General features: G+C 38.0%; 1 protein-coding gene across 2 annotated transcripts in view; it reads left to right on the top strand.

Moving 5' to 3' along the window:
* Bmper (BMP binding endothelial regulator) overlaps positions 1-14,942 on the top strand; it is a 244,465-nt gene that overhangs the window by 40,617 nt on the left and 188,906 nt on the right. For both annotated transcript variants that reach the window (XM_027939682.2, XM_071608418.1), the window contains exon 4: positions 14,403-14,485. In XM_027939682.2, the coding sequence (XP_027795483.1) occupies positions 14,403-14,485 (83 nt within the window). The remainder of the gene's footprint in view (positions 1-14,402; positions 14,486-14,942) is intronic.

The raw sequence follows: 14,942 nt of genomic DNA on the forward strand, positions 1-14,942 counted from the left end.
AATAAAAATGACCCTATTTATTTAAAAGGACCTTGTTAACATTAAAGTCATACTTTACAAAAATCTGCTTTTGTTGTTAAAAGTGGTAAGGAAACTTAAAATAGAGATCAGCTTTCCCTGTCAAATTTGCCTCAACCCATTTTCTCAGGGGTTTTGTTTTTTGGATTATGTAGGATTTGGGAAGGCAGTTTAAGTGGAGAGTTTGTGGTTGCCTTTAAGTTAGGAGATTAGATTTCTAAGGCTTGCCGCTGACTTTGGGTGCATCAGTTTTCATTTTCCTAAAGTGGGCCAAGTTGAGAATGTTCTTTGCTATGCACAAAGAACATTGTGCGACTCTGTTCTCCCTGTTATCTTCCATGTAAGTGCCTGATAGCCTTATCAGCACACAGCAGCCACCAGCCTCAGAGCTGCCTTCTGTTGCTGAGCTTGAGATTAATTTTCTATTGATGTATAGCTGGTTATGACAACTTATTTATTATTTCATGGCTTACATAGATTAGGATTTGGGGCATACTTAGCTGGTCCTTTGTTAGGCTGCAATCTTGGTGCCAGGGAGGTCTGAGTTTCCTGAGTCTCAGAATCCTCTTCTAAGCTCATGTGGTTATCAGCAGAATTCTGTTTCTTGCAGCTATAGAATAGCTTTCTTATTCAATGCCAATAGGACAGCCCCTCTCTGACTTATAGACCCATGTTAGGGACTCACCTATTCATCAGGCTCACTTAGGATAATCTTCCTTTTGATAACTCAAAGTCAAAACTGATTAGGAACCTTAATTATACCCATATAATTTCTTCTCTTTTGCCAGTTAACATAACCTAACCACATATGACATTGATCAAATGCACAAGTCTGGCTCATATGCAAAGATGGGATTATACAAGGTAGATATTTATCAGGGGTTGGAAATCATGACTTTGGCCCTTTCTTCAGATCTCACTTTAGGCATTGCTTCCTGGCACCAATGGACACTTGCTGTAGAACTAGGTATCTCTTCTCTTCACTAGCCTTTGATTTTCTGGTGTTCCCAGCATACTGGCAGTTCTGTAAGGACAGTGACTATAGTTTTCTCAGCCCTGCTACCTGTGCCTGGCATATGCTGAGTACCCACTGAAGATATGTAGGAAGAAGGGGACTAGAGAAAAACAGGACATAAGGGGCCAAGGGGCCAAATTCCAGTCTTTTTAGTTCAGTATGTGTCTTCAGTATTAAGTGTACATTTAATGTGTTATTACTGGCTTCCTAAAAGTTGGGAGAGAATGATAGGGAGAGCATAAGAAGGGATAAGTAGGAGTGAAGAAAATGACTGAATGCCTGTCAGTCAGTCCTGGGCTTTTACTGTTTTTTTTTTTTTTCCATTGAATTTTCTAAACTGTAAAAACAAAAATCCTTACAACCACCATGGTCTAAGTTTATTTTCACCTGGCAGTGGCTGTTGAGTATTTTAGTGCTAATTGACCTAGTGTTCACCTAAGTGTAATTGTTTCATAGGTGCCTCATTGAATAGTGCAAAGTTACTAGGTAATATTCTGCAATTATGATTTCAGATTTCCTAGGTACCATCATTTTTATATCATACCTGTTCTCTTTTTATATCATTGTGTAAAATGCACCCTTAACTTGGCTTGGGGGTTTCTGCAGGTGTTTTTAAAACAATACTATGCCTGCTTATAATGCCCCTACTCTAAAGAGTAAACTGCTTAGCACTTTCAGATGGTTTTCCCCTTACTGTCTTATATTACATTTCATTGTAATATAATATAATATAATATAATATAATATAATATAATATAATACTTTTCTCAACCTGAGAAAAGTAAAGCTAGGTGTTCTGAATGGGAAGTTGGGGTACAGCATCAGAAAGCACAGGAAAGGAATGATTTGATGTAAAATATCCTGCAATCTCTCTAGGTTCTCTTTTAATTGCTGTTTAAGTTTGGCAGCTGTGAAATTGAAAGCTTGTCTGTATATGTGACATGTTTCTACTTATGAAGAAGCCTGAGTGTCCAGCTAGCTATATTAATTAAAAGTATTATTATGCTGCGATGGTAGCATTCCTTCTAGACTATCAAAGAATAGGCTCACAATCTATTCAGAAATTGGTACATATTTTTATTTCTTTTAACATCTAATGTTCTAGATCCCCTTTTGGAGAAGAATCTCATCTAGTGTGTATTTGCTTAGAAGTCTGTCTGCTGAAGAGGCTGGTGTGTAATAGGACTATATGATAATGAAGGTGAACAAAGCACATTGGTATGTTTGTGAACTTGAGTGCCTTCTTCATTCAGGGTGAGCCTGTTTACACCAGAGCCAGCTCCTTATGTTTCCAGGAGTGTGGTGGTTAAAGGCTCATGATGTTTATCTGAAGACGTGCTTGGGCATCGACCAGCTGTGGACGACTATGTGAGACAGCCCTCTGACAGCCCAGGAATGTCTGGGCATTCTCAGAACCCATTCTTTGAGCTTCTGTTTTATTGGGCCCTGGGGACTGTGGCAAGGCCACCCTGATGAGGCTGTGAATGCAGAAGCAAGGATAATAACTTCCAAGCTCCAGAGGCAAGGCCATACTGAGGTGCTAAGTGCAAAAGCCAAAGTCATATATTCGTATTTTTATTGTGAATTGTACAATAAAGATTCTCAGTTATTCAAAGAATGAAATGAAAGGGGAAAGGACTTGGAAGTAGATATGGAATAAGTTGTTGACTCTATCACTTCTAGTTACTTGACCTTTACCTAGCCACTTATTTCTAATCTTTGGTTTCCTCTTCTCTAAAACATAGAGGCTAGACCAGATTTGTGGATCTTAAACCTACTTTAACCCCAGAATTGTCACAGCTGCTTGAAAATATTCAGATACCTGAGACCTGCTCTAGACCATTTGAATCATAATCTCCAATGAATGGGCCCAGGCATTTGCATTGATTTTATTGTGGCAAAATATACATAACATAAAATTGACCATTTTAGCTTCTTATAAGTCTACAATTCAGTGGTATTAGGTACACTTATGAATGTGGTACACCTGTTACCATTCTTTTTCGAGAACTTTTTCACAATCCCGAGTTGAAACTTTAACAGTAGCTCCCTCCAGCCAGTGCCTTTTCTCCGTAGAGAGCCAGTTGTTAAGTATTAGCAGCACACCACTGATGACATGCCAGGTATTTGGTATTTTTCTTCTTTTGAACAAATGTCATTCATTTTCTGGTAACATCTATTCTACTTTCTGTTTTGATGCATTTGTCAATTCTAGCTACCTCATGTAAGAGGAGTCATGCAATATATGTCTTTTTGTGTCTGGCTTATTTTAGCATAATGTTTTCAAGTTTTTTCCATGTTGTGGCATGTATCATAATTGTATTTCTTGAAAGACTGAATCATAGTCTACTGTATGTATGTACCACATTTTGTTGATCCATTTGTGCTCTGATGGACATTTGTGTAGTTTTCATTGGGCACCTGTACTCTTAATTGATCCTGGAACGCTTGTTCTCTTGGTTAAATTATGTGTTTTTGTATGCCAGAGTTAGGAGAAGGAGGACCAGTTATACTGAAATAACTGAAAAGATGTGATTGCTCTTCTTATGTAAGTTTATCTAGGTATATGGGATAAACAGCAGGGCCTCTGATGCTAATAAATACCCTGAACTCTAGCCAAATGTTCATGTTCTTCTGTTAGGAAGGTGAAAGGTTTTACAGAGACAATAGCATCTAATTTTAAAATAAATACAAGTCAAATATACCTGATCCAAAATGCTTGGAAACAGAGGTGTGTCAGATTTTGGATTTTTTTTTTTTTAGGTTTAATAATTTTTGAATATATATGAGATAGATCAGGGATGGTACCCAAATGTAAACACAAAATTTATTTTAGATTTTATATGTAAATTATACACATAGCCTGAAGGTAATTTTGTACAATATTTTAAATGCTTTGTGTGTGAAACAAAGTTTCATGGTGTAAAATTTCCTTCTTGTGGTACCATGTTGGTGCTCAAAAAGTTTCAGGTTTTGAATTTTGGGAGTAGGGATGGTCTATCTGTGGTTCTGTATGTTGATATGCTCGAGTGTTTATCTTTGCAACTCTGTGCTCACTGACAGCACATTAATAGTTTGAAATCAACTGTGGTAGGAGTATTTATACCTTGGGATTAGAAAATGTAAAATCAGTGCTTTTTCTCACTACAGAGCCAGTTATTAAACATTAGCAATACGCCACTGACTACATGCTGGTGTTTCATATTTTCTTCATTTTAACAATTTAACTGACAAAACAAATACAATTTAAGAAGAAAAGTCTTTGTTGATAAGCTAAAATTAATGAATCAATGATTCCTCTCAGATTCAGAAAACCTGAGACTGAAGGTCCAGCTTCCACCTTGGCTTGGGTGTCGAGTGGGCGACGTGTGCCATGTGGAGATTTGTCCCTATTCCTCTCCCAGTTTCATCACATGAGTCAGAGATTGCTTTTTTTTGGCCAGATATTTGGCAGTCTGAGTTAGGCTTTTTTCCATAGGTTAAGGTACTTGTCAGTTTTGTCCTGTTTCTAGAATGGGTGAATTTTCCCTACCCATGTGTGTTTCAAACACATCAAAAATCCCTCTCTGATTCTGTGGCAAGAGACCAGAGGGGCACCACACAGCTTCCCTCAGACTGTGCAGATATGGTGGCCTGTTTAATCAGAGGCCTCTTCTGCTGGCCACACAGTTCTGACATCATCTCAAGCACAGGAAGATTAGCTTAAACTTTCTAGAAACAAGCCCAGGTAAAGGAGGTGCGGATAAGAGGATGAAGATGGGTGGTACGCATCTGCATTTTTATAGCCCCTAGGGATACCCTTAAGTCCTTGGACTGCTCCTTGGCAAATGCTTCCCAATATTTAGGGTAAGACTTGGCAAACATAAGCCAGCTTCATCTGGCAGTGAGAGAAGTTCCTGAATGATGTTTGGATCAAGCCTGATCTCCCATATAAATAATTTTTTAAAAGGTATGAAAAGGTGTGATATCAATAGAGGTATTCTGCAGATATAGACAAGCTTATTCCAAAATTAACATAAAAAAGCCAAGAACCTAGAGTAGCTGGAACAATTCTGAAAAAGAAAAAGAGAATAAAATGGGTCGAATCAGTTTACTTATAATATGACTACAATAGTAGCTGCTGAAGTAATTAGATATAAATAAATAAACAAAATAAACCTGGTCTATGTGTTATACATAATATAGATATCAAGTCAAATTAATCACAGACTTAAATATGAAATGTAAAACAAAAAGTCTAGAGAAAGCATGTCAGAGAAAATATTTGGGATCTAAGGTTGGGCAAAACATTTTCAGACTTGACACAAAACCATAAGAGGAAAAATTGATAACTTGAATATCATCAATATAACACACATTTGCTCTATGGAAAACTTTGTGAATAGAACAAAAAAATCTAATTAGAAAATGGAAAAAAGCTATAACTAGACATTTCATCAAAGAGTATATATAATGTATGTTGATATGCTTGAGTGCTTATGGCAATTAATCACATGAAAAGATGCTCAATATCATTAGCTATTAGGAAAATGCAAATCAAAACCACAATGAAATATCACTATTTACCCATCAAAATGGCTAAAAAACCCCCACACTACCAAATGTTACTTAAGATGTGGAGAATCTTGTACATAGCTGGTGAAAATGTCAAATTGTTCTGTCACTCTGGAAATTAGTATGACAGTTTCTTAAAAAAACAAAAAAACATACACTTACCATATGACTCAGCAATTGCATTCCTGAGCAGTAAAACAAAAACCAGTGTGCACGCACAGTCTTATACACCGATGTTCCCAACAGCCTTACTTGTATAAGCAAAACCCTGGAAGCAACCCAGATGTTGTTGAGTGGGTAAATGGTTAAACAAGCTATGGTACATCCATACTAGGGGATGCTGCTCAGCCATAAAAAGAACAAGCTATTGATCCATGCAACAACTTGGATGGAGCTCAGAGGAACTATTCTGAGAGAAGAGTCAATCTCAAAGACTACACGCATATGATTCATTTAATAGAACATTCTTGAATAACAAAACTGTAGACATGAAGAGCTGATTAGCGGTTGCCAGGGTTTAGGGATGGAAGCATACAGCAGAGTGAGTGTGGCTATAAATGAATAGCCTGAGGGAGCCTTATGGTGCTAGTGTAGTTCTATGAGTTGATGGGTTATAAGAGTCTACATATGATAAAACTGAATGGAAACACACACACACACATATGTATGAAACTGGTAAAAATCTACATAAGCTCTGTTTAAACCTAATGTAAAATCTATATTAGTAGATTTTATAAGTTTCCTGGTTTTGGTATTGTACTGTGGTTATACAAGAGGTTAACACTGGAAGAGGTTGGAAACCTCCCTTCCTTCATGAAACCTCCTTTCCTTTGTGAACAGAAAGTCCATGTATCTTCTGGTGAATCTATTTTAAAAATGAAAAAAAAAAAAAAAAAAAAGAGGCTGGGTGTGGTGGCACATGTCTGTAATCCCAGTGGCTCAGGAGGTTATGGCAAGAGGATTGCAAGTTCAAAGCCAGCCTCTGAAATTTAGTGAGACCCTCAGTGATTTAGCGATTTAGTGAGGCTCTGTTTCAAAATAAAAAAATAAAAAAAGGTCTGGGGATGTGGCGCAGTGGTTGAGTGCCCTGAATTCAATCCCTGGTGCCCCCCCCCCCCCACCGAGAGAGAGAGAGAGAGAGAGAGAGAGAAAGAGAGAGAGAGAAGGAAGGGTAGTAGTTCAACCATCCCCAAGTACACTAAAGGTTACATCATGTTATGTATTCCCAATATATAAAAATCACACAGAGCATTGCCTTAATCACAGAGGGATTATTTCACATGTGTGCTGTGTATGACTTATTTTTTATGATCATCAAAGTGATATTTACTGATGTTTAAAAATTACTTTGGGAAAACTGAGGATTCCATTCATGACTTTTTGTGAATTGTCACTGAAAGGCAGCATGCCGTCTCCTCAGGGTATTGTTTTTCCTCAGGAAGCCACCACTGTCTAAGTTCCTTCTGTATACCCATAGAACCCACGTAATTCATGGGTTTGGCGTAAGACAGGCAGAGCGGCTGCTTGACTGGGACAAAGTCATTCTACTTTTCTCAACCTTGATTCCTTGTTTTAACAATGTAGGGGTAAAATGTTGTCTGTCCTGTGGGGCCTTCCATGAGAATAAAATTGAACCCTAGGCAAAAACCTCAAGTACAATGCCCCACCTGCAACAATAGGCAAGGATTTTAATTTTCTTTCTTCTTTCCCATTTTGCCTATTGAAGATTTTTTTTTTCACATAATGTTTTTCAAAAACAATTTTTGGAACTCATCTTTGGGAATGGCCTGTGGTGACATTTTCCTGTCCACATTAGAAGGTCAGTCTGGGGGCTTGACGGGACAATCACTCATGGTTGTGTTACTGGTTCTCTTTATCTTTGCTTAGTGCCAGCTCCACCTGGTTCCTTCTCCCTTGCCTCTCAGGAAGCAGTGGGTGCTGGCTCCCTGACAAGGGGCTGCTGAGGGTGGCGTGGCTGCAGCAGGGTGATTCTGTCCAGTGAAAGGAAGAAGGACTCCCATGTTTAGAATTATTTAAGGTTAGAACAGGTCAAGTGCAAGAATGATGGGTGACTGGTTTGTATAAAGAAAAAAAGTTGCAAGTATTTTTCTCTCTTGCAGTTTTATTTCATTATATTAATCATATTTAAAAGTTCCAAAGCATATTTTGTTCAATAGAAGCCAAATTCATTTGTGATTCATAGAATCTATTTTATTATCTTATATCAATGCCAGATATTGAACATATTATATTGATACTATGAAGTTATGAGATCATAAGGCACTATTTCATCACTTTGCTGTCTGTAAGAAATATACAGATCAGAAATACATGCAGGTCATGTGGTGGTTTTGTGTCCCTTTGTCCTGGTGAAGTGAGCTGGATTTGCACTATGCTCATGGGCTATTTCCAGGTATTTGGGCTTTAGGCATTAAAAAATCATCAAAAATTAAGTAAAATTGCCTTTTTTCCATTTTTATTCTATTGTTGATTATTTCATTTTAATTGTATGTTGAATTCCTAATTGGAATACAGAACAAGAAAAGCTATGAAAAGAATGTGTGGTGAGGGGCATACACTACTCTTTTAAGAACTCAGTTCATGAGCCTGATTTCTTCTCTTGGGATTGAGGAAATGGTTTGGCTATAAAATTCCCATTAGCCCAAAATAAGCAAAATTGCCTGCAGGATTCATGGTAGGTACAGCCTTAAAGAGTAATAAAAGCCTGTTTTAAATGAACTCTTAAGGACACAATTTAAGCCCTCAAATGGCTAGTCAGATTTTATGTTTATCCCTTCTGATTGTACTTCCATATGTTTTTGGAGAACAGTGTCTGAAAAGTGGTTCATTAAAAAAATTGTATTGGGCTTGGGGAATTTGGGGTTTATTGACCAAGTCCAGGGGTAGGGGTACCCCATCAGGGCACCCGGAAGCTTGGAAGAATGGCAGGCCTGTTTGCTCTCTTTCCCTATGTCATTTGGCATGAACTGATTTCAGAAATGCCAAGTTTGGTTTAATTTAAGTAAAGATGACTGAGTGCTAATCAATACAAAACAAAACAAAAACAAACAACAAAAGAGAAGTAGAAACTAGTGGTTTGGGGACAAAGTGGATTTGGGGAAGAAAAGTCACCTTTTTGAAAATTAGCTTGTCTGAATTTTTCCAAGGTTGTTTTACTTTTCTGGAGATGAAGGTGATTTGGGCCTATGTGCCCAAGAGGAGAAGATGAGAGGTCATTCAGAGAATGCTGTCTTCTCTATGTTCTATTTCTACAGTTTGCAGGAATGTGTGTTGGTGCTTGCTTGCTATTTACTCCCAGTGAAATTAAACATTTATTAAGTGCCTGTTACATCCAAAGTACTGCAAGGGACCTGGAAATTCACATTGTGCATGGAGAAAGTGCATGGAAGTATGACTGGTCAGGGAAGTTTAAAGCATGATTTCCTAGAGGCTATGACCTTGAGCCAAGTCTTGAAGGATGAATTAGGCAGATGAGAGCCTGGGTGACCTCTGTGTCTCTATGGGGGCTGGGAGGAGATGGAAGGAATGGATGAGATTTGTTTGTTTGTTTTTTTTTCAAGAAGGGACAAGCATATGCAAAGTCGTAGAATGAGATCTTCTGACCATATTTGGTGAAATCCTAAGTGCAGATTATAGGCAGTGGAGACAGTTTGAGTTTGGGAGAAGAGGTGAGTTAAGGTCAGGCCTGGGAGCTTGTATAATAGGCCATCCATGTCTTTGGGTTCTGTTCATGTGAATTCAACCATCTGCAAATTGAAAATATCTTTAAAAAATTGCATCTGTACCGAATATGTATAGACTTTTTTTCCTGTCATTATTCACCAAGCAATTAAGTATAACAACTATTTATATAGTAGTCACATCATATTAGATATTTTAAGTAAGCTAGAGATGATTTAAAGTATGTGAGAGGGTGTGTGTAGGTTATATGCAAATATACACCATGTTTTCTGAAGGGAGTGTCTGTGGATTTTGCTATTCTCTGGGGTCCTGGAACTATCCGTTATGGATGCCAAGATGTGACTGGATATACCAACAAGTTTTAATTTTAGAGTAAAGGTCAGTGGTTTTCAATCCCAGCTGTACATTAGATTCCTTTTCCCACTTCCTATTTCTAGAGATTCTGATCCGATTGGTCAGGAGAAGAAGGATTGGGGGGTTGGTACATAGTCTACATCTCAGCCAGGCTGAGCACCATCCGTCATTGATAGAATTCGAGTTAGCAAATGACATAATAAAATTTGGACTTGAAAAGGCACATGCTGGCAGCTATTGGGGAGGACAACTTGAAAGATACCATCTTTACCACACCAGGAAAAATATTCAGTGAGCTGTTGTAACAGTCCAGGTGAGAAATAACCTGCAGCTTATCTGAGGCCAGAATGGAGGGAATGGAAAGAATTGGAAGAGAGTTTTTAAAATGTGTGAGGGGGGTGGTTGAAGAAGAAAGGTGTGAGAGAGGTCGTATAAGATAAAGACCCAGTGTCCTTTGATTATGCACTTCGGAAGAGAACTGCAGCCTGAGAGGATAAGTTTCATGGGGATGGTGGATGGCCATCCCACAGTAGCCAGGTTGCCCGTTGAGAACTTGAACATGCATTCAGAAGCACGCAGGTTCATTGAGAAAGCAACCCCAGGAACCATGATGGTGTTCTAGGGATGAGGGAAAGGACTCCAAATGTAGATTGGGGACACACTGTGAGGGACTTTGGGTAAGCTACCGGTGATGATAACTTCCAGTTCTTTGCTCTAAGGCTCAGGTTAGCATAAGCAGTGACAGGATTTAGACTAGAAGGGCGAAACCAGGCACATTTAAGACTTGTTCAAAGGCCAGTGCCATTTTTTATGGTCGTGATGATTTTCAACAGTTATTTTAACAACAGAATGATGAAAATGTGTGGTATTCTCTCTCCCTTGGGATATAATGTGGCCACTGCAAAAGGTTGCAACTAATAGGAAAAATGAGTTTTATTGTTTAACTGTGGATTCAATTAATTTGTCTTCTTCCTCTTTCCATCGCCATGTGTTTTCAGAGATGACTGGTTGATTAAGCAGAGCTTCTCTACAAGAGCATGTCTGCTAAAAATACCATGAAGTTCTTCTTCACTCTGAAAATATTTAATCTAAAAAGAGCCCAAATGCATATAAAAACAAAGTATTACTAGTTTAGGCTCATTTTTGTATTTTTTTATTAAATGAAGATTATTGAACTCTCCATGATGGTTTAAGTCAGTATTTCCTAATCTTGGCACAATTGATATTTTGGGCTGGTTAATTCTTTGTTGTGCCTTGTCAGCTGTTCAGTAGCATCCCAGGCTTCTACCCCACTAGATGCCTGGAATATCCCTAATCCTCTAGTTGTGACAACCAAAAATGTCCCCTAACATAGCCAAAAGTCTCTGAGAGGGAGAAGGGGTGAGAGGCAAAATCTCCCTTGGTTTCAAACTACTGGTTTAAATATAGTGTGATTTTATCAGAAAATAACCACTTCTTCCTTCTGTAGTACTAATGGTGTTATTGAAACTTGTGGAATCTCAAAAGCTCTTTGATACCAGAGGAAAAGTGAATGGGTGTTTACAAATTTTCTTGTAGAAAGTTTATGTAAATATCATTTAAAGAAAAAGGTTATGGTGGAGTGCACCTGTAATCCCAGTGGTTTGGGAGGCTGAGGTGGGATACTCAATAGTTGGAAGCCAACCTCACAAACTTAACAAGGCCCTAAGCAACTTAGTGAGACGCTGTCTCAAAATAAAAAATAAAAAGGGCTGGGGATGTGGCTCAGTGACAGAGGATTCTATAACTATTACATGTAATAATAAAAAATGGGCTTACATCATTTTGCATAGTCTTTTAAATTCAATTATTCTAGTAAGTCATCTTTATTATATTTTTCAAAGTATCAGTCTGCGTTGGATTGGAAAAACAAAAATAAAACTCGTCTTTCATGATAGGCAGTATGAAAACTCTACCTGGATATATGGTGGAAATTTTTCTTTGCCCCTCTTTCTATTCTGGCCAAAAAGAGAGTTAGTATATTTTGCCTCTGAGGCTTAAACAAAAAAGGAGGGCAAGGTTTTATGTGTGTACCCTGTGATCAACATAAAGTTGGTGACAAATAGAATTTATTACAAAGAAATTTACCTTATAGAAAATAAGAGGTGAGGGCTGGGAATGTGGCTCAAGCAGTAACGCGCTCTCCTGGCATGTGCGGGGCGCTGGGTTTGATCCTCAGCACTACATAAAAATAAAAACAAAGATGTTGTGTCCACCAAAAACTAAAAAAAAAAATTAAATAAATAAATATTAAAAAATTCTCTCTCTCTCTCTCTCTCTCTCTTTTAAAAAAAAAGAAAATAAGAGGTGATTTACTTCTGGAGTATATTTAAGTTTTTATTTGATTACTTACATCTTCATATAGTACGCCTTAGTGTCTTTCACTAAGATAACATGCTTATCTTTGAACATGAGCCCTAAGAGTGGTAATAACCTTTCTTTAATTATCTTATTTCTGAGAATCCTTACCTATGAAAGCTCCTCTGATCCCTGATGTACCGCAGTCTCCATAACTAGCTAATGCTAGTGAGGGTAGGGGAGGAAGGAAAAGGCGTGGATTTCCCTTGCTGTGGAGATTTTCCCAGATGTTTTTGAGTCTTTTTAGTAATTCAGAGTCATCCATCATTGGAGGAAATCTGTTACTTTGATTCAGGTTTGATAGATTGACGTATGAACAAGGGCAGTAAAGCAATGAAGCACTTCACAGTCTGACCTTGGTCTGATTTTCCAATATTGTTGCCCAGTTTTCTTCAAGTGTTAGAATATGGTGGAGGAACGATGCTTCGGATGGACGGTTATTTGAAGCAGAAAACACTGTTGGGTTCCCTGTACTGTGGACCACTTGTTCCAATCCCTTTAGATTCCTTTATCCCATTTAGAGTGGAATAATCCAGAGGCCCCTGTGCTGCTCTTGGAGCCCTTTGCACATGACCTGGCATCGGTTAAGAACGATCTTTTGGCCTGCACTTCCTCCCTGGGTTGCATGGGTTTTGTACAACACTTCCTTCTGAGTAAAAACGGCAAGATCTTTGCCTGCCCTATAAGCAGCAAAAAAAAAAATCACCCTTTCTTTAAGTTTTTTAATCCAGATGATGAAAATATATAGCATATTCGGAAACTCTACTGGCAGACTTGGCAGGCGTTTCATATGCACTTGGACTTAACATGAATTGGATTTGGTTCTCTGATTTCCCCGCCTCCATCTCTCAGAACAAGTTATTTATTATCTGAGTGAGTCTGTGTTAGTGGGTCAGACATGCACATGGCACGTCGATTGTAAGTGTGCTTGTTTGCTAAGATTTATGCTAGCCCCAATTGTTTTATATTGGTTTTCATTGTTGAAAATTTACTGTATTCATCCTTGGTTTGGCGTAAGAATTTGTAGTGTGCTAAAGTTTCCTGTGGTTGAATACTCTATCTCCGTAACACTTCATGCAAAGGAAATTAAAAAATATATAGCGAAAGCATTTCCCTAATATGTTTCCAATCAGCTGTGTACTTTAGTAATTTGATTTGTAGGAACTAGAGAGAAGAGTATTACCGAGCTCTGTTCAGTCATTCATAATTCTTTGGGAATTTAGATCATGGTTCTGTGTTTATGAAAACATCTACTGAAAATTTCCTAAGTCCATTATTATTCTGCTTCTATGCATTAAGTTTTTTGACCACGGCTGTATCTAAAACAACTCATGGAAGAAAGTGATTCTTTCCTCTTTGAAACAGAATGGAGGATGATTAGGTATCCAGAAGTCATTGCAACAGACAGGCAGTCCCTTTGATTTCTGTATTATCCCTTCTATGTGTTCTTTTCTATACTTTTTGGGTTAAACATTCTAAGCCTGGTGGGCTCCTGAGACTACAGTGACTGTTGGCATAGCAAATTGCACCTTCCCAGGAAGTATAACCCTCAGTGTGGAAGTTGCTTGTACAAACTAAATCAAGATTGAGGCTTGTTCTTCACAACATTATTTCTTTGACTTTATGCCATTATTTATTTGAGGAATCTCAATTAAATGAATTGTTCCCTCTTTGGAGCCTCTCTGGTCTTTTGACTTCTTTTTTTTTTTTTCTTTGCCAATGAATAAGTATGACTTTTATTTTGGCCAGTGAGTTAACATATAGTAATCCATACATTGGCAGTTTCAGATATATTTAATCTAATTCATTACCTAAGAGTAAAATAAAATTGAACCAGGGAACCATAGCTCTGCGAGCTAGGAGGTAAACCTTGGAAGGTTTTATCCAGTGAAGACAGTAGTTCTTATGTATAGAATTTTGCAATCAGTCTCTCTATTTTAGTTTTCTGCTTTAAGTCCCTGCCACATTTGAAACTTCTTTCTTGATCTTCAGCAATTTTGAGTTCCTTTGCTCTCATGTAAGATCACCTTTTTCATAGTGCTGCTTTTAGCTCTGGTATTATGAGAAGTAATAAAGTATGAGAACTTTGTTAAGCATAATAAAATCATGCATTTTGGCCAAGAGAGTTCATCGATCTGTGATGTTTCATTTGAAAACACAGTCCATGAATTAGTGGATTTAGTAGTCAGAGAATTAACCTAAGTGGATGCCAAGTAGGTACTTAGAAGGCTTAGCTGTGTCCTGGGAAAAAATAGCCGGGGAGCTGATGGTCCCTGGGATTACTAGTCTTATTGTAATTAGATATAACTTCTTTTGCTCCAAAGATAAAGGAAACACATGTTCATTTTTGGCCTTTCTTTTTCTTTCTGTGTTTCCCACCTAGGTTGCACCTATGAAGGAAATACCTACAACAGCTCCTTCAAATGGCAGAGCCCAGCTGAGCCCTGTGTCCTGCATCAGTGCCAGGTAATGTCCAGCTTTTTTTTTTTACTCACCAGTGAGGACTCCACAGGGTCCTCCTTAGCTCCCCCTTCCAGACCACACAGAATAAAACCCTCAAATGAAAAACAAAAAAGATAAACAAATGAAAAATCAACTGTATCCTTGTATGTATTTTACTGTGACATTCACCATAAGAAGACAGGTACAGGAGGGACATCGTATAGGACTTTTTTTTTTTTTTTTCAGAAAATACACAACAGAATTGTCCACCCTTGCTAAACGGTGCCTGGAAAAACTGCAGGAAGATGCATACATTCTTGGGGAAAATTCATGTCTTCCTCTGAAATTATCTTTAAGCAAAACATGAATTCCTCTTAGCAGAAAAGAGGTATTGTTAGATGGGATAGGTTTTCCTTCTTTGATTTAGAAAGATTTTGAGCCAGAGCCAATCCATAAACTGTATTAAATAGAAGCAACTGGT

The sequence above is a fragment of the Marmota flaviventris genome, chromosome 1 (genome assembly GCF_047511675.1).
Source record: "Marmota flaviventris isolate mMarFla1 chromosome 1, mMarFla1.hap1, whole genome shotgun sequence".
Classification (NCBI taxonomy): Eukaryota; Metazoa; Chordata; class Mammalia; order Rodentia; family Sciuridae; genus Marmota; species Marmota flaviventris.